Genomic DNA, 21,209 nt, shown 5'->3' with positions numbered 1-21,209 from the left:
CCTTCCAGGCTGGGGCAAGTCCCGAGCCATAGGTACCTTATCCCCAGAAGTCCCCTTAGAAGCTTGTCAGCGCTTGCCAAGGGGGCAAGGAGATGCCCGTACTGCAGCCTTGCAGCTATGGAGCAGGAGGCTCAGAACTGGGGCTGGGACAGACCTTCAAGGTCCAAGGAAAACTTCTGAAATACCAGGCCAGAAGAGGGGGAAGGTGGGAAATGAAGGGCAGAGGGAATGGGCCAAGGCTGCGGCCTGCACAGAGGTGCGTTACCGCGGACACCCATGGCATCATGCCCCGGGAAAGCGGCTTGAAGGCTCAATGTGATGGGAATGGGAGTCATCTTTCTTCCCATGAGTGGGTCTGGTATGGCGCAAGCAGGCCTTGTGGGCATTTTATGAGCCTCACCGATTGTTTTTGGGACGGCAAACTGCAACGGCAGCTGACTTGCAGGTGGATCGTTACATGCTTGGACCTGTCGTCTCTGGAGGTGGGACCTGCGTATTAACCATTAGGATGGTCATGGGGCGAGCTTTGCCCCAGGGTTGGATGTTGGTCACCCCCGTGACCTGACCCAAACCCTGGCTTTGTTACTTGAATACCACCTAAGGAGGAGCGTGCTGGTGGGCGAGGACCTGGTCCTGATGTCGCCGTCCCACCCACTAACCTGACCCCAATAATGCTGTAACACTGAGGAATGTCCCCTCCGTGATTGCACTCGGCCTGGGAGTTCAGAAATTAGTGGCAGAGGCATTTTGCAGCAGTGCAAATGGGGAGGAGGTGTGTGGTTTTTGTTTTGTTTTTGCTTATTTATTTGGGCGAAAGCCGATTCTTTGTGAAGGAAGAGCATCCTCTAGTGGCAGTCAGCGGAGCCAGCGGGTTTGTCAGGCTGTCAGTGGAGCAGCCAAGGACAAAATAGTCTTTTTTTCTCTAGTTCTTAGCTTGTATTTTTTTTTTCCTATCATGAAAAGCAACAAATTGAGCGTGCTGGGCTATTGGGTCTCCACCTTGGGCTGTGGGAAGGGTGCTTCTGAGGACAGACGAGAAATTAGGGAATGTCAGCATCTGGTTTCTCTTCTAAGAAACGAGGAGGGAGTGGGAGGGCAGAGCGGAAGAAAATACCGTTCTGCCAAATTGGTTTTATTTTCACTTTGTTTTCCCCTTTCTCCCGGGAAAACTGACAGCCTGGGAGAATGAAGGCCTTCCTTGACTATTCACAGAACTACGGCCTCGGTGGCATCCTCACACACTGACCCCCTTTGCCCCATTCTTGGTTTCCGGAGCCCCCCCGACGAGGCAGCCAAAGAGGGGGTGTGGTCGGTACCAGCTGCGAGGTGGTGGTGTCTGATGTGCTCCTGCTTCCACTGAAATCAGTGGCAAAGCACTCATTGGAAAAATGGCCCCGCTGGTGTTAAGGGCACGGGCTGATAGCCCCTTGGTTCAAATGAATTCATAACTGTCCAAATGTTCATTAAAGAGTCTGTCACTGACACAGATGCCCTGGGCCAAATCCTCAGCAGATGTAAATTGACATAACTGTTATCTGCACTGATTTGCGCCAGCTGGGGAGCTGATCCCATAGAAACCCTATAAAGGGATTTGCATTGAATGCTGCTAAATTCCCTCACCGATTTCCCAATTCTCTTTCCCGGGTATGGAAATCCACAGACTCCAATGCCCCAGCCTGGGGAGTGTCTCCGACTGTCAGGAATGGGTCCCTTGTCCCTTTAAACCCATTTCCAGCTGAGCAGGGGATGAACAAGAGAGAGGTAGGGGGCCAATCCGCACAGCAGGGCCTTGATCATATGTGATAGTTGCTGGATTAGGTAACAGCTCTGCCGCTTGAATTGGATCGTGCCGGATGAGTGTTAACATCTCGGGTGTCCTGGCAGAAGGTTCATTTGAGTCATATATGCTGCCGGGAAGATAAAGGAGCTTTTAAATAATCATTTTGTCTTCTACTCACCAGAGCACAGACTTCAAGCAATAACTAGGTGGCATCAGGTCTGCTTAGACACACACTGGCCTTTTCATTTATTTATTTAATAGTGTTAGTCTACCTGGCTAGCCAAACAGGCACAATTGCTGCAAATCGCAGTGCCTTCTCACCCAGCTGATTTTTGGATTCCACTCATTAAACATATATAATTATAATGTAATATAATGTGTACTCGCACAAATATGCAGATGTGGATATAATAGAACACAATGTGTGTATGGTTCACATTATACAGTAATAATACTAAGCACTTACATAGCACTTTTCTTGAAAAGACTCTACACACACAGACTAATTAATCACACATGCACACCTGACTAGGCAGTGAGTTTTTATTATTAATGTAAAAAAATCTCTCTTTTCAAATCCTAACCAAAAGTGTGTCTGGCTTGAAACCCTATTTTGTATTTGTTTTCACCTTTTATTTTTGTTTCAATTTGTCTGTTGAGTTTTGTTGGGAAGAACAGGAGATTATTGTCCACCATTCATGTCATCTTCGTCTCCGTCCCATCTTCTGCCTCCTTTTCCTCCTTTTAAGTTCTGCCGTTTGCCTTTTCTCTTGTTTAGGATTAAGGATAACCAACCGCAAATCAACACATGTTTCATTGACAGTGCTCCACATCTTCTGCTGTGATTTCCTTCCCCACCGTCTCTCTACCTCGGGAGATGTTTTGTTTTGTTTTTGTCCTGTCTGTCAGTTGGCTTGGTTTGTGCGTCTTAGTTATAGAATCTTTCTGTTGATTTTAGCAAAGCATCATATACCTTTACAGTAATACCTATGTAAGAGAGGTGGGGCTTTGGCCAAAATTCTGAATCTCAACTTTTCTGAATTCTTGTCTCTTTGAAACTAGGATTCAGATGTAAATTTGGCATCTTCAACCCATCTCTAGTATGTAAATTATAATTCTTAATTAGCAATTGTTTGTAATTTATTTTTTGATTTTGCTAACAAATTTACTTGCAAATTTCAATCCTTTTCACTGACAAAATTTCAAACACAAAAGGTCCAAAAAATACTAGAAAGGATTTGTGTCCAGAAAATTAAGATTTCAAAGCCATTTGAGGGGTTTCAAGTCTCCTATTACTCATGTTCATTCTCAGCTGAGCCTTCTACTTAAAATTGGTTTCTATTAATAGTAATTGTATCATTCAGAAACTTATTCTAGATTAAGGAAAAATATGTTTCTTGTTATTTTCACTGGCCTGTTACGACTTTTTATTGGCAGCCAATTTTAGATTATTTTTTTAAACTGACAGTAAAACCATTTGCTGGTGGTTGGCAGTGCAGATTACAGGGCTAGGAATAATGATCAGATTCATTTTAGACATAAGAAAGCATAGCTCCATTAAAATCAATGGATCATCACACAGCTATGCCATATAATATGTATATATTGGCCCACAGAATCTCTAAGGAAATTCAGTGCACTGGTTCTTCCTCTCTGTTATTAGCATCCCTGACCATGTCCAGATTCTGTCTAAATGCAGCTGTTTCTTACCCTTCCCAGCAAGGCTTACAAAATTAAAATACAGTCAGCTTAAAAAAAAAAAAGTGATTCAACATCTTAAGTTGCCAGTTTGCCCATTCCTCCCTCCACCCCCTCCATTTTCCCCCTCCACTTCAGTGGAGTTTTCAGGCAGGCTGCTTGGTACACATTTACCATTTTGCCACCCAGCTCTGCCTGTTGGCAGAGTGCATACGCACACACAGGTTTTGCAAACTCGGGCTGGGCATTCACTTTTGCAAAGTGAGTGTTGCAGTGGAGTGTTGGTTTTTTGGGGTTTTGTTTTTTGCTGTAATTTTTATTTTTAATTTCAAAAAGTGAGAGAGTGATTTTAGGAAAAACACTCAAAGCAAGAGAGTGATTTTACTTGTGTTTAAAGCATGAATTGAAGCTGTGAGAATACTAGAAAATTCTCTCTTTGGCAAGTAATTTGTGAGAATATGGTTATTGCTGCTCTCTTGGCTTAATACAGTTCAAGTAAGTCCCAAGAATGACAAAAAGCCGTTTCCAAATAATAAAACTCTTATTATTAATATTTTTTATTTTCCTTTTGTCTTCCACCAGAGGCTTTCCAAGCACATATCAGTTAAGCCTTGTAAAACCCACTTTTAAAGGCAGGGAAACTGAGGCATGAGTCGTTTTAGGCCCTGATCCTGAAATGAGCTCTGCACAGGGGTCCTGTTTGTTGCAGGATCAAGGCTGAGGACTTCAACTGGCTCCCACTGAAGTCGATGTGGGTTTTATCGTAGACTTCAATGGGAGTAGGATGAGGCCAGAAATGACTCATGCAAGATCACATTAGGAATGTGTGCGAGAGCTGAGAACAGAAGTCAGGCCTCCAGACTTGCAGCCCTCTGCCTTATTCTCAGATCTGCCTTCTGTTTTTGATGCATTTCAGCAAATTTTGGTGAAATCAAATGCTTGTGTCCTTTGTATCAGTCATAAAAAATGAGAGAATTGGGAATCCTGCTCTTGATTCTGTTCCCTGTTGTATTCTCTGTGTGTGCAACACCCAATGCATCAGGTAAAGCAGGCTTGTATTTATTTGGGTTTGCACGGTTGCTGTTAGTGCCTCTAGTTTATCCGCCGTGCCGATCTGAGAACAAGATTTTGCTTCTTAATATTTCTTCTTGTGAGAACAAAGAGCAGAGCAATCATTCGGTCAGATTCTGGAGTCAGATATGATCGCAGAACAACAATATGTAGAAATCAACCCCAGGGAAAAGCCCTATGGATTGGAATATAATAGAGTGCTTGCATTTCTGGAGAGCACCTTGACCCCACCTATAGAATTCTAGGTTTTTATAGCTCACTATAAAATTTCTGTTGGTTTTAGCCCTCTGAGATTTTTCCCTAAGGGAAGAAAAAGAAACACATGTAACCAAGAGTTAATATTCATTGAATGATTATTTCCACCGTGAATGATCTAATATTTGTGCAGCTGTTTGGAAATACAAAGCCATGTTATTAATTAGTCTCGTGATTTCTAGTTTTTTATTTGCCTTTAAAAATATAATGCCCTTTAAAAGACAAAAACGAAACCTCCTCCTCTTCCCATTGTAATTGAGGAGCATGTGTAAACAATCTGCAGCCCAAGCTGGTCATGTGGAGAACACAATGCCCCGAATAACTAAATGTCCCCTTACATCGGCCTCACATCTACCTTCCCTGTCACAACCTCATGGGGGTGACCTGCAAAGGCTGCAGAAACAACCAGAACTGGCAAGAGCCCACGGGGCCAGCCAGACGCACACAGGACTTGCAATTTATTTATTAAAGCATCATGTCTGCAGCGTTAACTCTCATTGCACTGATGGGTTTCCCCTCCCCTGAAATGGGGGCTGCAGGTGCTGGCAAAGAACCGTCGGCGGGAAATGTGTCTGCAGCCCCTTGCCCCTTAGCCACCACGCTCTAAGCTCCAGCAGCGGCTCACCAGTGTAGAGCTCTCTGCTGACCACAGCCGGTGGGGCACAGTGGGGACTGCTCTCTCCCCGTTCTGTCTCCAGCTGGTGGCAGCTCATCAGCCTTGGAAAGGATGGGCTCAATTAGGGCATTCACCCTGGTACTTCTGCCACCAGTGGCGCCTGTCTGCAGGGTTCCTGTACCATACAACTTGGTTCAATCCTCCATGCTGAGGTCTCTTTGCCATGCCCACTCTAAGGAGGGCTGGTGAAAGGGTCCAGTTGACAGACCTGCGGACAGGAGCCCTCTGTTTGCCCACAGAGGAAGGGACAGCGTGGGAGGTAGCAGTGCGAGCTGGGGCTGCCACCCATCCAGGTTTTTACCCGGATAGTCTGGTTTTTGGCTTCTGTGTCCGGGTGCCATTTAGGGTTGCCAGGTGCCTGGTTTTTGGAGACCTGGCAACCCTTAATGGCACCCGAACCAAAAGCCTGGTTGCCGTGGGGCAGAGGGAGGCCCTGGCTCATTCACACGCGCCAGCCCCTGCTCAGCCGAGGCTGCCTACTACCTGCAGGCAGGCTCCTTGAGATGATCCAGCGAGCAACAGGGGAAGGGGGCAGAGCAGCAACAGGGGCGGGGCTTTGGGGGGGAAGAAGGGAAGTGGGGGCAGCAGGGCCACCCAGAGGGGAGGCAAGTGGGGCAATCTGCGGCAATTTGGCGGCGGGTCCTCCTGTCCTCTTCTCTCTTTGGCGGCGCGACTTGGGTTTTTCTTTTTTTCTTCTTCACCGCTTGGGGTGGCAAAACTAACTTTTTTTTTATGGAAGGGGCCCCCGAAATTGCTTTGCCCCCGGCCCCCTGAATCCTCTGGGCGGCGCTGGTGGGGAGGGCCTCTTGGGAAGAGGCAGGCTGGGGCCAGGGCCGTGGTGGAAGAGGTGGAGAGGAGGTGGGGCCTTGGGGGAAGAGGCAAGGCAGGGGGCTGAGCCTCGGGGGTAAAGTTACCAGCCGTTCAAAAGGTGGCAAGCCTAGTGCCAGCGTTTTCCAGCGTGCCCCACCCTACTCCAGAGGGAGCGCCATGGCGGGTGAGAGCAGAATCTGCGGCGCATCCGGGCTGAGACTGTCACAAGGGGGCCGGCCAGCGACAGTTGTGCCGTGGGCTCCGGCCACTGGGAACGGCTCCAGGCCCTGGCTCACTTCAGGCGAGGGCCAGTATAGAGTCACGAGTTGGTGATTGTGCCAAGTCACTGCCAGGGCTGGGTTTGAACGGGTGAACTAGAAGCTCACTAAGGGTTTGCAAGCAAGGGCCAGGTCGGTGTAAATAGGGCACAGCTCCATTGAAGTCGGGGGGCCAGATCCCCAGCTAATGTCAATTGGCACGGCTCCACCGACGTGGCTCGAGCTGTGCCAAGTTACCTCAGCGGAGAGTCTGGCCCTCACTGCCTGCTGAGCTGTTGCTATTGTTTGTGCTCATCCTCAGGGCATTGCTAATCGTTTCCTCCCTCCTCTGTCTCTTCTCACAGTCCTGAGTATCCGGGGAGCCCAGGAAGAAGAGCCCACAGACCCGCAGCTGATGCGACTGGACAACATGCTCTTGGCAGAGGGCGTGGCAGGGCCTGAGAAAGGAGGGGGCTCAGCGGCGGCTGCGGCCGCTGCTGCAGCATCCGGAGGGGCTGGCTCAGACAATTCCGTGGAGCATTCTGACTACAGAGCTAAACTCTCGCAGATCCGACAGATCTACCACACGGAGCTGGAGAAATACGAACAGGTAACAGGCTCATTCGCGGAGGCTAAGCAGAGGCTTCCCCTCTCCCGGCCAAAGCAAAGTCAGGCTTTAAATGAAGCTCTGATCAAGGAAATAAACCCATTCAAGGGATAATGTGCCTGTACAGCAGAGGGAAGATAATGCAACAGAAAATGGAACCGATAAGAGAATCGGTATGTTACCTACACACAATTCTGTATGCCAAGCCAGCATGGCTGTGTTCATATGGGCTGGAGCGCTAGTGACATCTATTGTCAGGGTGGCATGAGCGTAGCTGCTACACATCCCTGTAGCTTAGAACTTCCTGAGACGTCCACCGTTCAGGCTGAAATCTGACATGGGGAGCTGGACAAAAGTTTTGCACACAAAGTTTTTTTTTTTATCAGAAGAAAAAACTTATTTATTATTATTTGTTATTATTTATTTATTTATTTGCCAAAAATTTTTTATCTCAAAAACAATTTGGGGTTTGGTTTGGTTTTTGCAGACTTTTCCATGATACATTGTTTTAATCCATGTTTTGTTATCAAAATAGCGTCAGCATTTGAATCAGAATCGTTCAAGAAATGCTTCGTTTACTGAAAAGCCCATTTTCAGTAAGAAAATCTGGCTTTTTACCTAAGGATTTTGATCAAAATTTTGGTAACAAATTCAGTGAAAACAACCCTGAAAAACTTTGTGAAGAAGGCAAAACTGAGCCATTTCAAACTCTGCAAACTCATTCTGCCACTTTTCAACCAGCTCCTGACAGGCTTGGGTCTCCATAAAGCGGATTGTTTGGTTTTTAAGCTTGACCAAGAAATAGTCAGCCCTCTTAGGAGTAAACGGAGAGAGGAACGCTGGTCCAGTGATTAGGGCCTTAGCCTGGGCCTCGGAAGACCCAGGTTCAATTATCTGTTCTGCTAATGACTCACGGCACCCGCGCACAGGGCTTGCCTTATTATGCCCTCCCCCGGCCATGCAGGGCTTGCCTGATCCACCTGGCGTCGCCGCTTGCCCGAGCCATGGTTCCTGGTGGCATCCCCCGCCCCCGAATGGTCCAGGTTCAATTCCCTGCTCTGCTAATGACTCACTGGTATGGTGACCATATTTCCCAAAGTCGGAACGGGACACCGTGGGACAGCAAGCCTGGCCTGAGCACTGCCCCCATGTGGGACTCGCTGCCAGATTTGTTGTTAGTTTTTTTCAGTGTAGACATACCCTTCATCTCCGTGCCTCAGTTTCCCATTGGTACATGGAGATTATTGCTCACAGGAGTGTCTGCGAGGAGAAATATGTTACAGCTTGTGAGTTGCTTGGATGCTATGGCGATGGGGGTGTATAAGTACCTAGGATACAGAGAAGTGAGGCCGGTGGGAACATAATTCTCCATTATAAAAACAATTGTTTGGAGGTTTTTTTTAACAGCCTGAGCACCAGAATGGGTGGAGTTGAAACTGGGTGGGAAATCGCCCTGGCTGAGGGAAAATGCCTTAAATATCCTGGTGGAAATTGCTTGAGATTTGGCTAATTGAGGAGTGTTTGAACTGCTCATAGGAGGCACATTGCGTACGACAATTTAGCCATATTGTCAGTGACAGAAGGGCTGAGCTGTATCGTGCATAGACCTGTAACTCACTGACCATTACACCTCTCCTCCTTAAGACCCACGGAAGTATGAGAAATGAGTGAAAGGCGAAACGTCTGTATTTCATTGCATGCTGCTCTCTAATGTCCAGATTATAAAGGCTTTCAGCCACTGGTGTCTGTAGGACAGGTGGCCTGATTCAGCCAAAAAGTGGAACATCCTGTAAAATCTGTAACCCTTCAGAGAGCCGGTGACCACTGGTGGAGTAGCTACATTTAAGCAAGCATAGGAGGGGCACTGAACCAACCCTGCCCCCTTTGTTGCCCAATAGGGATGTGTCTACACTGCATTGTAAACCCAGGTCTGTGGACTTGGTATTTCCAAGCCTGTGCTTGAGCATCCACACTGCACTGTAAACCCAGGCTTCCCATAGCTAGACCCGGGTCTCAGGGCCATGCCAACACATCCATATTGCGCTACACAAACCTTCTGATAAATGTCTATGGCTTGAGCTGCTTCCACACTACAAAATGACAGCGCTTGGACCTGAATCTCAGCGGGCCTCTGGCTCCAAGCCAACTGCCTAGCAAGATCCTAGGATCTGGGTCCTGAGTGCTTGCTGACCAGACTCAGACTGATTTGTGTGTGGACAGAGGCTTGGGCTGTGTTTAGTGTAGACATATCCTAAGGTGCTTGGGAGCTATGGAGAGCTGAGGTACTTTTCAAGAGAGCAGCTACAAAGTATCCCCTCTACTGAATTGTGCAGGAAGGTTTCTGTAGCTACTTTGCTGTAGAGTCCCTGAAGCGTGCAGGACAGGCAGTCCCACTGAGGAGGATGGGGGAGGTAGAGGAAAGGGGGACCCACTAACTGGAGTAACGGGGATGTACTAAGTGAGAGAGTTTATACAGGGTGAACAAGATGTAGATTGAATGAGACACAGGAAATGGTATGGTCTGTGTTACGCAGGAGGTCACACTAGACAACAATGGATCCTTCTGGCCTTAAAAGCAAGGAACCTGGTAACAGTCTCGGTGAATAAGGCACGGCTCTGCAGGGGTAGACCTGGGAGATTTTTTGGTTCTGAAAAATTGGGAAAAAATCATTTGGGGTTGAACTAAAACCCACATTTTTCAAAATTTTCAGCCAATCAAAAAGTAAACTCCGCCCCCCCCCCCCCCAAAAAAAAACGCTCGAACAAAAAGTTACAAAACCAAAACGTTTCCTTTTAATTTTGACCATGTTCAAACATTTTTATATTAAATTTTGAAACAAAAAGTCATTTAGAACAAAAAAAAAATGAAAACACCATTCTGTTTTGAGAATGCCAAAACAAAACATTTGTTTTTTTCAGATTTTTTTTTTTTTTTTTAGGATTTTATTTTTCCAGCCAATGCAATTTGGCAAAACTGACAAGAATTTGTGAAACATTTTGGTATTGGTGAAAGAGAGGAAATAAGTCACCTGATTTGGAGACTGGGACTGCTAATGCTGCAAAGTTTTTGTTGCAGCGGTTTCTACTTGCTCTGTTGTACGTAGAAGTGTGTACTGAACTGCTCAAGTCCGCCTTGGTTTTGGGGGTGCTGTGTTTAACCCCTGGTAGTCTGAGGTGCAGTGGCTGAGTGGTAAAGGCTCTCAACTGTAATCCTGAAGGGCGTGGGTTTGAGTCTCGCTCGATCTCACACTGATAGGCCAACCCAGCTGGAAAATGGGTACCCGACATCAGGTTAGGGCAGCCAAAAGCAGTCAGACGTGAGGCTGGCTACATCCCTTGCGTACCATTGGCTGTAAAACTGACAATGAGCTGTTGGCTCAGGGGAAATTGGACTTGCTGTCAAAAGAGATATACTCCATTGTCTGTGTTCCTGGACTGACAGCAAGGTGTGTCTCTTGATTGCCCCCTTCTCCATCTCCCCTCAATCAAATGAGGTCTCTCTCTGCCCAAAGCCAGAACACAGTACTCCTAACCAGAGGACAGCCTGCCAGCTGCACTCCTGCTGTTGGCATAGGGCTACTTCATGCCTAGTCCCTCTCCGCCTAATTTCTGAGCCCTCCTTTGTGCTGGGAAAACCAGCAGCAAGGGGAGTCTGACCACAGTAGGTGGGCAAAGGTGGGAAGTATAAGTGGACGGCATGTGTCAAATAACCTTTACCTTTCCAAGTCCTACTTTGCTGGAGTTCGTGGCTTTCCCAGGGTCAGATGTTTCCCCCCCACCTTTGATTTTTAATCTTTGTGCTGGAGTCTGATCAGTGGATAAAAACTTGGGTAGTGAATCCCTGCCATGCAGCTTCCTGTCCTCCTGCTGAGGTGGCTTTGGGGAGCCCAGGCAGCTGTCGACGGGAGCTGTGAGTCCGAGACGGGGCCAAGGTCCCCTGGCCGTCTGGCCTTTTTGGAATGTCTCCCAAGACCTCTGGATAACTGGGTTCTGCCGTAACGTCACTATCATGACTTTACATGTGCAAAGAGCCTGGACATGGTTCCACCTTTGCTCTCGAAATGGCACAGAAAGGGATAGTGAGAAGGCACCTTGGCCAGGACTGTCTTGATCTTCCCTGCTGCGTCCTAGGTCCCACCAAGCCGCCATCTCTCTGGGCCAGAGAATCAGAACAGCTTTCCCTCTCCAGTTCCCCGCTCGGGATCAGAGGCAGGGCTTAGGCAACCCTTTCCAGAGAACCTCAGTCTGCCGGCACTGGTGGCTGTAGAGAATTCAGCCCATTTCAAGATGGTGCAGCAGGTGATTGGATCCATCTGCAGCCTGTCAATGGCAGAGCCCTACACGCCCTGCGGGAGTGCGAAGAGAGGTGACAAGCCCCAGGGGGATGCTGGAAGGGCTCTCAGAAGACCTACTGGGTTTTCCCCAAGGAGACCAGAGGTTGAGAGGATCCGGGGCTTTTGTGGGGGAGAGTTGTGAGGCCTGCTGAGAGGTTTCCCTGTTCAGACAGAGCTTGGAGAAGCAGCTGTGCTTTAGCCAGGCTAGTTTCGCGGCTGTTCAGCTCCAGATGCTTTGATTTCTCTGCTTGACGGCAGAATGTGGTTTGTGACCATTGCATCCCAACAGCATCAGTTTGCGCTGACCTGAAATCACACACGTGGGTGGTCTCATGAGCCTAAGGTGTGGGGTAGACCTCCCCTCCAGGTCACAGCTGTCCCACCGGCCAGGAAGCTGGCCCCAGGGCACAGGATCTGGCTGGGATAGGTCCAGTGTCTGGTTGCACCTCAGGGACCTGATGTTGCTGTGACTTGACACAGCTTTGCAGGTCGCCGGGCCGTCATCTGTGTTGCTAAGTGGTTTGCTTGCCCTCTGGCCCAGCAGCCCCTGGCTGCACGGACCTGCCAGCATCCAGCATCTGATGCAGCAGGCGGAGAAAATGTTTTAAAAACAAACTCTGCCCAATCCGAACCCCCATGGAAATGAGAGGAGCGGGGGACCGCGGGTGGTGGGAGTGCGCGGGGTGGGGCGGTGCTATGCCGTCAGCACAATAATTCCAGTGATTACCTGCTTGCCCTTTCATGTCAGGGCGCCTGTCTTGCGCTGCTTTAATTATTATCATTATTGACTTGTTATCAGATGTGCTGGAAACCTGCAGCAGGTCTGTGTCACTTCTGCGCTCGCAGTCACTTGATGTGGGTCGTTTGGGGGGCTCTGACTCCACTCCCTCTCTCTGGGACCTGCATGCCTGCAGAATTAACTGTTCCCCGTGTTGGCAGCCCAAGGAGCACTTGAGCCACCAGCACCCACTTCTCCCCATGCTTGCTTCTGGCTAACTCCCACCGTCCTGTCCTTTGGCACCTCTCTCCCCCTCCTGAGGGGCAAGCGCTCCGAGACCTGGGACCAACCATAAGTAGCATCTGTAGAACAGACAGAGTTAGGACAGGCCACCTCACGTGCATCAGAACAGCAGCTGATCCTGGGTGGGCTTAAATCGGGAAGGCGTTGCCAGCTCCCAGGCACCCCATTGCACAGCAGACCACGTGCATTATGGGAGAGCTCATCTCATGAGGCACTGGGTACTTCGGCAGGATCGCCGGCCAGTAAAGTCAGACTGTTGGTCTGCCTGCGAATGGAAGGAGGTGGGATACCAGACTGGTCAAGATGCTGGTCTGATCCAGTATGTCAGGGATGAAGGGACCAGTATGGCTACCAGACTGAAAGGACGGTGGTTCTGATCTGACAAGGCAAATCCTATATTTTTCTGGCTCCTCCAGCCAACCCCAAAGCAAAAGTAATAGGGGGTAGGGTTTTTTTCAGCCTTGGTCCCAAACAAAAGGCTTTATACAACCCAGCTCCTCCCATTCCCCGAGCAGCAAGGAAACAGCATCAACTCCTCCTCAGTTTGGGTTCGGCAGCCTACTCCGAAAACCCATTCTCTGCCTGGCAGGAGAGAGAACTTTTTCCTCTCACTATTGGAGAGCCAGCCTAGCCTGGCCTCCTCATTCCCTGTATCTCTGCTCTAATGACCCCCAATGGAAGGTCCCTTCCTTTCCCTTCCTTAGGCATTCAGAGTGGGACAGTTCTTCTCCCTTTCCCCCGCTGCAGCTTTGAACCCCTTCCCTGCCTGCCCGCCTTGGTGTGCACGGTCCTACATCCCTTTCCAGGCCTGGTGTGAGGATCAGCAGTAATAGTAATTAGCATTTACAGAACTCTTTGCATCTTCAAAGTGAGGTACCAATAGGTGTTAATCAGGGCCTGTTCTAAAGTCCATAGTCCAAGTCTAAAGTCCAATTAGAGAGAAGGGTTTGGGCCAGATATGAATTATATGGCCTCCCACCACCATAGTGTCTGAGCACCTACTGTATTTATCCTCACAACACCCCTGCAAGGTAGGGAAGTGCTATTAACTCTTACAGATGGGGAAACTGAGGCACGGAGAGCTAACTGACTTGCCTCAGGCCACATAGGGAGCCTGTGGCAGAAGAGGGACTTGAACCCAGGTCTCCAGAGTCCTGGACTATCCTTCCTTTCTGATCCCTCTTAAAGCTCCCAAGGCCTCTGCCCAAACACCCATTCCATTCTGGATTCAATGCAGTGACTCCCCATCGCTGTCTCAGACGCTGGCTGCGCAGGTTATCTCTGGATGTTTTTGTCCTGTTTCTCACTTAATCCGTTTCCCTGGCAGGCAGCCCGTCACCAGAGAGATACAGAGGAACAGGAGGGAGCTGAAGGAGGGGCAGCCATATAGATGCAGGGGCAGGAGGGTTCCCAAACTGAAGAAGGGTTAAAAGCCGACCATGTGCAGCCATGATGAAGGGAAGGCCCTACTGCAACTGTCTGCCACTGGTAGAAGGATGGGAGCACTCGGGAAGGGGAGGGCTTGGTTAGAGTGATCCAAGGAGGACCCAGGGTTCCGGGGATGGAAGCGAGCAGAGGACAATGGAGGTTAAGCAGCAGGGAGATGGTGTAGAGGTGAGAGGCTGTGTTATAGTCCTCTTAAGGTGGAAGCTCCATTACTTGGGTCATTTTTAAATCCTAGACTGGACAAAACACTAAAAAAAGGGGGAGGGGGGAATAATCCCGCACAAGCCGGCGAGTGGACAAGGGGCCTGATCCAAAGCCCATTGAAGTCCATGAGAGTCTTTCCCTCAAGTTCTCAATGGGCTGTGAATCAAACTCTAAATGGCCCAACAGGTCCTCTCTGTCTGGCCACCAGGGATACCCTGAAGGGTTGGGCCCAGTTTCGTCTCCTCCCTGGCTCATTTTAAGTCTCTTTCCTTTAGAAACCCTCACTACTGCCTCAGGGCTGAAGTTTCACCTTGCAGGCAGCTTGATTCCCACCATGGAAAGGGGAAGTGGTCCAACGCTATAGAAACGGGTGCGGTGTCAGGTCGCGGTTGGGTGGTTGGATCTCCATTGGGGCCCTGGGCTGGTGTCCTTACCTAGCCCTGCTGGCACCATATAGTCTTGAACATGGCCGAATGACCCTCCGATCCCGGGGTTTCTTTTGTTTTTCTTGCCGTCCCAGGCGTGCAACGAATTCACCACCCACGTGATGAACCTCCTGCGCGAGCAGAGCCGGACCCGGCCCATCTCGCCAAAGGAGATTGAGCGGATGGTCAGCATCATCCACCGCAAATTCAGCTCCATCCAGATGCAGCTCAAGCAGAGCACGTGCGAAGCCGTCATGATCCTGCGCTCCCGATTTCTAGATGCGCGGTAAGTTTGCCCATCTCCCGCCTGAGAGAAAATGGTTTGACAGGGATAGGGGGGTCTCATCTCTCATGTTGGCCTTTAGGCAGAGCAGACACTGTAAAAATCTGCTCTGGTCTGGCAGAGGTGGGACAACCAATGGTCTGATCCAGATGAAGGCAAGGGACCAGAACAGACGGGTTAATGTGGTTTGAGACACAAGTGGATCAAATCCCCAGCCCACCCTGACTACCCTGTCATGCGATCTCCTTCGCCAGCCCGCCTGAGGGCCAACCTCCTAACCAGGGCACTGGCTGGGGGGAGGCAGGTCAGAGGCCAGGTGGGTCCAGAGCATCCCTCGCAAGGTGTTGCAAAGCTTGAGCAGAGGAGGTTTGCAAAGTACTTTGTAATGGAGAGGCAAGAGGTGCCATGGAACTGCAAAATATTATTCCCATCCCCAGAGCACTTTCCCTCTTTCTGGAGACTTGGCCCTGATTCTGTTCCATTTTCTCCTTGCCAAGGCGGAAGAGACGAAACTTCAACAAGCAGGCTACGGAAATCCTGAATGAGTATTTCTATTCCCATCTCAGCAACCCTTACCCTAGTGAGGAAGCCAAAGAAGAGCTAGCCAAGAAGTGCGGCATCACAGTCTCACAGGTAAGGGGACAGGCGAAGGGAGTAGCACCAAAATAACGGCCTTGCGTTTCTCCAGCAGGGCACAAATAACCAGGCAAGCTTCTCTTTAGTGATCTCCACAGCGGTGGTGGGTGAATTGTGGAGTGAGTGCTAGACTGGTAGCAAGAGAATAATTGGAGGCTGCATGGAACAATGGGGGGAAAGGCCCGTTGAGGAAGAGAGGTGTATTGGGAGGGGAAGTATTAGGGCAATCACCTGGAAGGGATGGAGATGGACCGGGCAGGGGCTGGCTGGGACATTGCAGAGTAGAGCCAAAGTGGAATTTAGGCAGTAGAGGTTGAGGGGGGCATGCTGGGGGGATGGGGGTGGCAGAGTGGGAGCTGAGCAAGGGGACCAAGAGATTTCTGGGGCAAGTGCTATGTTTGGCCAGTGTGAGGCCTCACAAGCTACAGAAAAACCAACACACACATGTGGGGCTTGGCAGGGGTTTGCTTGCTGGAGCTGTGTGAGCAAGGCCCAGGAAGGAGGCCGTGGCTAGAGTGGGGTTTCTGGTGTGAGGGTCTCATGGCTGGGGGTGGGAGGTGGATTTGCAGGGTTGTTTCTTTCCATCTAAAGGCATGGAGGGTAATTATTCTTGTATTTGCTGAATGCAATGCCTCTCTCATCTGCTGATGTGCAATTCCTGTGTAGAAACAGGACATTCACTAGCTACACCCCAAGGTGTGCCCATTTAATTAAAGGGGCAGGTGAATAGCCTCTGTGCCCCTGGGGTCTATAGCATTGACCGGCATGCTGATGCAAGGCTTGAGCAGAGCAGCTGAGAATCTAATTTGCAACTGCCACGTTCTTGGGTGTCAGTTATGCTCTGCCCCTTCCTTTGCTCCATCCTCCCCTGTTCCTCCTAGTGCATTTGGCTGCCAGAGGCTGAAGTCTGGAACCAGTCAGCATGCCCTCCTATAGTCTTGCCCACAGCCAATCCACCTGCTTTCCGGGAGTCAGCCATCTTGTGCTCCCTCATGTTCGCAGACAGGTTTGTGGTGTCATTTGGGTCACACATTCACATGAAGATGACAACAGTAACTGGGGCCAGATCTCAACCCAGTGTGGCTGTTCAGTTTCTCTGGAAGGAACATCAAATTGGAGACTGTAGTCATCTGTAATCATGAGGGAATCTTGCTAATTGCTCCTTAAATGCTCATGTAGTGACCTCCAATCAACAACCATGTCATCGACATTAGAAGACCCAAATGACCATCAGTCCATCCCAAGGTTACACATGGAAAATGGGGCGCACTGGTTCAAAGAAACCAAGCAATGTCCTGGTGTTTTATCCCAAACTTGGAATTGACCCTGGATGTTTTTATGGGATCCAACATAGTTCCATTAACTTGTTTGTAATTCTCATGCCATCTCTGCACTCCCTAGTGCCTGGAGCAGAAAGAGCCAATTTCCAGGAGAAAAACTGTTCTTATGATCTTTCTGAACAAACTAAAATAGGGAAACATTGCTGCTCTCCTAAGGATTTCCATTCTCGCATGGTTTTTGAGGCCAAAGCGGTACAGATAAATTGAGTGCTTATCCGCACCAGGTCAATGTAATACCCCTTTGAAAACTACGAGAAGAGAGACAATCTCCATGCTCTGTAACTGCCTTAGTTCATGCTGCTTTGGTCTGTGCTCCTCTCAGCTCTCGCAAAGCAAACACAATTACCTTAGTTCCTAAGTTCATAGATTGTAAGACCAGAAAGGACCATTGTGATCATCTAGTCTGACCTCCTGCATGGCACGGGCTGAACCTCATCGAGTGATTTCTGCATCAAGCACTTATCTTCTGAGTGAGCTTTTTTAGCAAGACATCCCATTTCTGTTACTTCAATGTCAGGCCTCAAAGGAAAGCCTGGATCCTGCTGAAAAGGGTGTCAGTGAACCAATCACTGGCTCTCTTCCCTCTGACTCAGAAGTGGAAGTGTTCCTGACAATTGGAGGTTGTATGACCCTTTTTGCAAGAGATGGGCTGTTAACTTCCATCTCATGGCCAATTTATGATCTCAGTAGTTCCATTCTGCCTCCTGAAATTCACCCCTCAGTCACAGCTGGATACGTTTTTCCCTTCCAGTGCAGTGTTACTGTGCATCATTAAATAGCTGCTGCTGTCCCCTCCGGAGGTGGCCTCATTGCAATGGTGTGCCAGGGGATTTCTGTGCGAAGTTTGTCAAGCACTTTGGGATCCCTGCAGATGGAAGGCATCGTAGATAATCCCTTTCAGGAGGGATTATTTATCTGTTTTCCATGCAGTGAAACAAGCAGCAATTATTCAGTGAGTGCAAAACACTAACTGGATACCAGTGACAAAATATCCAGCATTTAGAACGGGACAAAAGTCTCAGCTGTATTGCCCGAATCCTAATTCAGGCTAGCAACCTAAGGGACAGGACTAGCCTACAGAAGACTGGCTAACTGTTCTAGGAGGTGACATGCCAGAGTAAATGGAATATTGGACTTTTCCAGTAATGGGTTTATGCATAGAGGCAGGATATCCGATTCAACGGGCCACAGGTCTGATCTGATTAGCATAAAATAGGGTTCCTGACTAGATGGATCAATAGCTTGAACTAGTGTATTCAGAAGGCAGGGTGCCAACGCAGATGGACTAGTCTGGGGAAATCCTGCATAAGACGGCATGGTTTCAAAAAGTGAGGCCAAGATGTTCAATAGTGATGAGTGATTTTGGGTTTCCAACTGGAAGGTCCACAGGGCACTTGATTTTCAGAGGGTGGTGCTTAGCACTTCCTGAACAGTGGCCTACCTGCACCCCCGTTCACCCCAAAGTTAAACATAACTATTCCTGATTCATGAGAGCAGGTAGGTCCCAAGAAATTGCTGAGATGAAGTGCAGGACAAGGCACTTGGGGGCCTGTCTGTGTCTGTCTAGTCTGGCATATTGAAACACTTCTGTTTCCGGGAAGCCTAGGGGCGCTCCACCAACACCAACAAATATGACGTGGCAGAGAGAGTGCTCCAGGCCAGAGGGAAAGGGATTATTTTGGGGGCATATTGAGAGGAGGGTCGTTGAAAACTGGCCACGATCACTGAGCTTCCAGAAACGAGCTCCCATAAAAGGGGAGATTACAGCTGACCCTAGCAGCTCTGCATCTGTTGACCCTGCTGTTGGAACTTGATATGGACAAGACACCCAGCGTTGATTAAATCCTCCTATCACCGTCCTCAGACCTTCCACCCCAAACCGTGAACCTCTCCTGAGATGAGAACAAATTCAGCCAACTCCCCCCCATCCCAAGCTCCATTATTCATTCCTGCCCCGGCCTCTGCACTCTTGGGCTCCATCTGGAAATGGAAGCATCAAAATGCCGAGAGTCCCAGGTCCACGGCATGCCATTGGAAGGAAAACGGAAGTCCAGTACTCTAGAAGAGAGCCTGCTTTCCAGAGAGTTACGGCTCAAGGTTGTAGACCCAAGTTTCTCAGACGAGCATCTAGGTTTGGTAGAGCTTATCTGAGCAGAGCACGTGGTCTTCAGGACTTTGCCCATCCAACCCACCCATCTGTTAGAGGTTTCTAAAGTGCCACCGGTAGTGGTTCACTTCCGATGACTGGCAGGTGTAGCATGGGCCTTTCCTGAATCTTTTAACTATGCAGATAAGTCTCAATATACACATCAAGGATTGCACCCTGCAACCTCCATAATGATCCATTAAAGATCTGGAAATAGGGAATGCCGCTGATATAACAAGGTGATGGGGACATGTCCGATTAGGTCCCCATCCTCTTTTGGTAGCACAACCGGTAGTAAATCCAATGACAAAGACACCATTTCAATGGACTTTCAGCCTTTAAGAAACACAGTCCGGTTTCACTCCAGCCCTTTTTTTGAACAGTCCTTTGGGAACCTATTGATTTTTGCCATGACTGGTCTTTCTCTAGAAACAGAGGGACAACTCCAGATAAAACCAGAAGACACCCAAAACCTGCTTCCAAAACTCAAGCCCAAATCTTTCCAATATTTTTAAAAGTTCTGTGCCAGTTTCAGTTCCGTACCTGTGGTTACCCTTAGTGCTGATTTCATAGATGGCACCAGAATGGAAGTCAAGAGATCTGGGTACTGTTCCCAGCATTACCACTGACTTGTGGTATGACACCTTTCTCTGCTGCAGTTTCCTCGTTTGTCCAATGAGAATGATACTTGCCTGCTTTTATGAAGTTGTTTGAGATTGATGGGTGCAACCCACAGTGTAAGTGAGGAGAGAGATTATTGTTAATAATGTCACCTGGTTCCAAATGGGACTGCATGTGCCAGGTTTGAGGCACACCAGAAATTATCAGAAACTTTCAGAAAGCTTGTTTTAGTGAGAAACGCAGCCCAATTTTGCCAACTCAAGAATTTTTTGTATTTCAGATGAACACCCAGACTCTAAACTTTCGGGTGCTTATCCAGACCTTTTGGGGGTTGCCCACCACAAATCTTTATGCAATTGACTCAAAGCTATGTTCTTTAAAATCCTCCGTGGATACTAATTGCCATTAATCAATTAGAGCCTAGCTGTCAATATCTCTCCATGGTGCTCTCTCAGACTGATTCATTGCATATGGCCAGATCCTCAACTGATGTCGACATCAGTGGAGCTCCACCAATTAACACCAGCCACTGATCTGGTCCATTTCCTGAATTACTTCTGAAGAAGTTCAGTCTGTATTTATAAATCATAGTTCAATCTGTCTCGTTCTGAAATTCTGGAGATAGTCGAGGCGCCATGCACGCAGCAGACTCTGCAAAGTTCTGCTGAAACACCTTCATTGATGGCTGCCCTTGCAAACTTTCCCACCTCTGCATCTAGCTTGGGGATGCATGATCTGAGTTGACAGCTTGGAATTGCAACCACCTGGCAGTGAAATGGGGCACCAATTGAAATCCGAACCAAAAGAAGCAGACAGCAAAGCCCCTAACAATCTCCATTTTCTGTCTCCTTCCATTGGAAGCCTGGTCTGCGCACAGAAGTTGCACCAGTATATTAACTGATGCAAGCTCAATTGGTATAAATCAGGTTTAAATTGGATTAAGTGTCTACATAGGTTTTGCCCTGATTTAGCTAAGATGTTAAACCTTGAGTTATATTGGTAAAACTGTGTGTGTAGACCAGACCAGAGTAACCAGTGCAGCAGCTGTACCTGTAAATTCTTTTGGGACGTGCTCCAAAGAGCAGCACACGCTACTGTGATGGAGAGCGCATTAAACTAGGGTATGTTTGAGTGTGTGTCTGGGGGGGAATCACAGCTTCCTAGTGCATGGGACTGGCGTTCTCATTAAAGGGACACTGCTTAGTTTTAGGCACTCGGTTTCATTTTGTTTAGAGGGACTGGAGTTTACACAATCAAATCAGAACAGAAGAGTTTCCTGGGTACCTAGATCATTCAGCTGAAACGGTTTATTTAAAAAATGAAAATCTTTCTCTTCAGTGCAGGGACCCCGAACCCAGCAGCGTTCAGAACCAGGAAGTGAAACTGACCTGGCTGGCTCAAGCTTGAGTGGAAACCAGCAGGATAAATGATGAAAAACAAATTAGATTTTTAAAATCCTAACACATTTAATAATGGTCTCGGGGGAGTTTTCAAAGTCACAAGCGGGAGCTAGACTCCCATTAAAAGACAGCTCCTGGAGTCCTGTGATTACGGGAGAATCTCAGCTTTTGTAAGTAAGCTTACAGCCCTCATAGTGGC

General features: G+C 48.6%; 1 protein-coding gene across 3 annotated transcripts in view; it reads left to right on the top strand.

Moving 5' to 3' along the window:
- Window positions 1–21,209, top strand: part of PBX1 (PBX homeobox 1) — a 241,291-nt gene that overhangs the window by 184,045 nt on the left and 36,037 nt on the right. For 2 of the 3 annotated variants that reach the window (XM_074960944.1, XM_074960946.1), the window contains exons 4-6: window positions 6,913–7,157; window positions 14,662–14,870; window positions 15,365–15,500. In XM_074960944.1, the coding sequence (XP_074817045.1) occupies window positions 6,913–7,157; window positions 14,662–14,870; window positions 15,365–15,500 (590 nt within the window). The remainder of the gene's footprint in view (window positions 1–6,912; window positions 7,158–14,661; window positions 14,871–15,364; window positions 15,501–21,209) is intronic. The other variant, XM_074960945.1, reaches the window with a different exon arrangement.

Source organism: Natator depressus, chromosome 8 (assembly GCF_965152275.1).
Source record: "Natator depressus isolate rNatDep1 chromosome 8, rNatDep2.hap1, whole genome shotgun sequence".
NCBI classification, from domain to species: domain Eukaryota; kingdom Metazoa; phylum Chordata; order Testudines; family Cheloniidae; genus Natator; species Natator depressus.
This window is presented reverse-complemented; position numbering and strand designations above follow the sequence as displayed.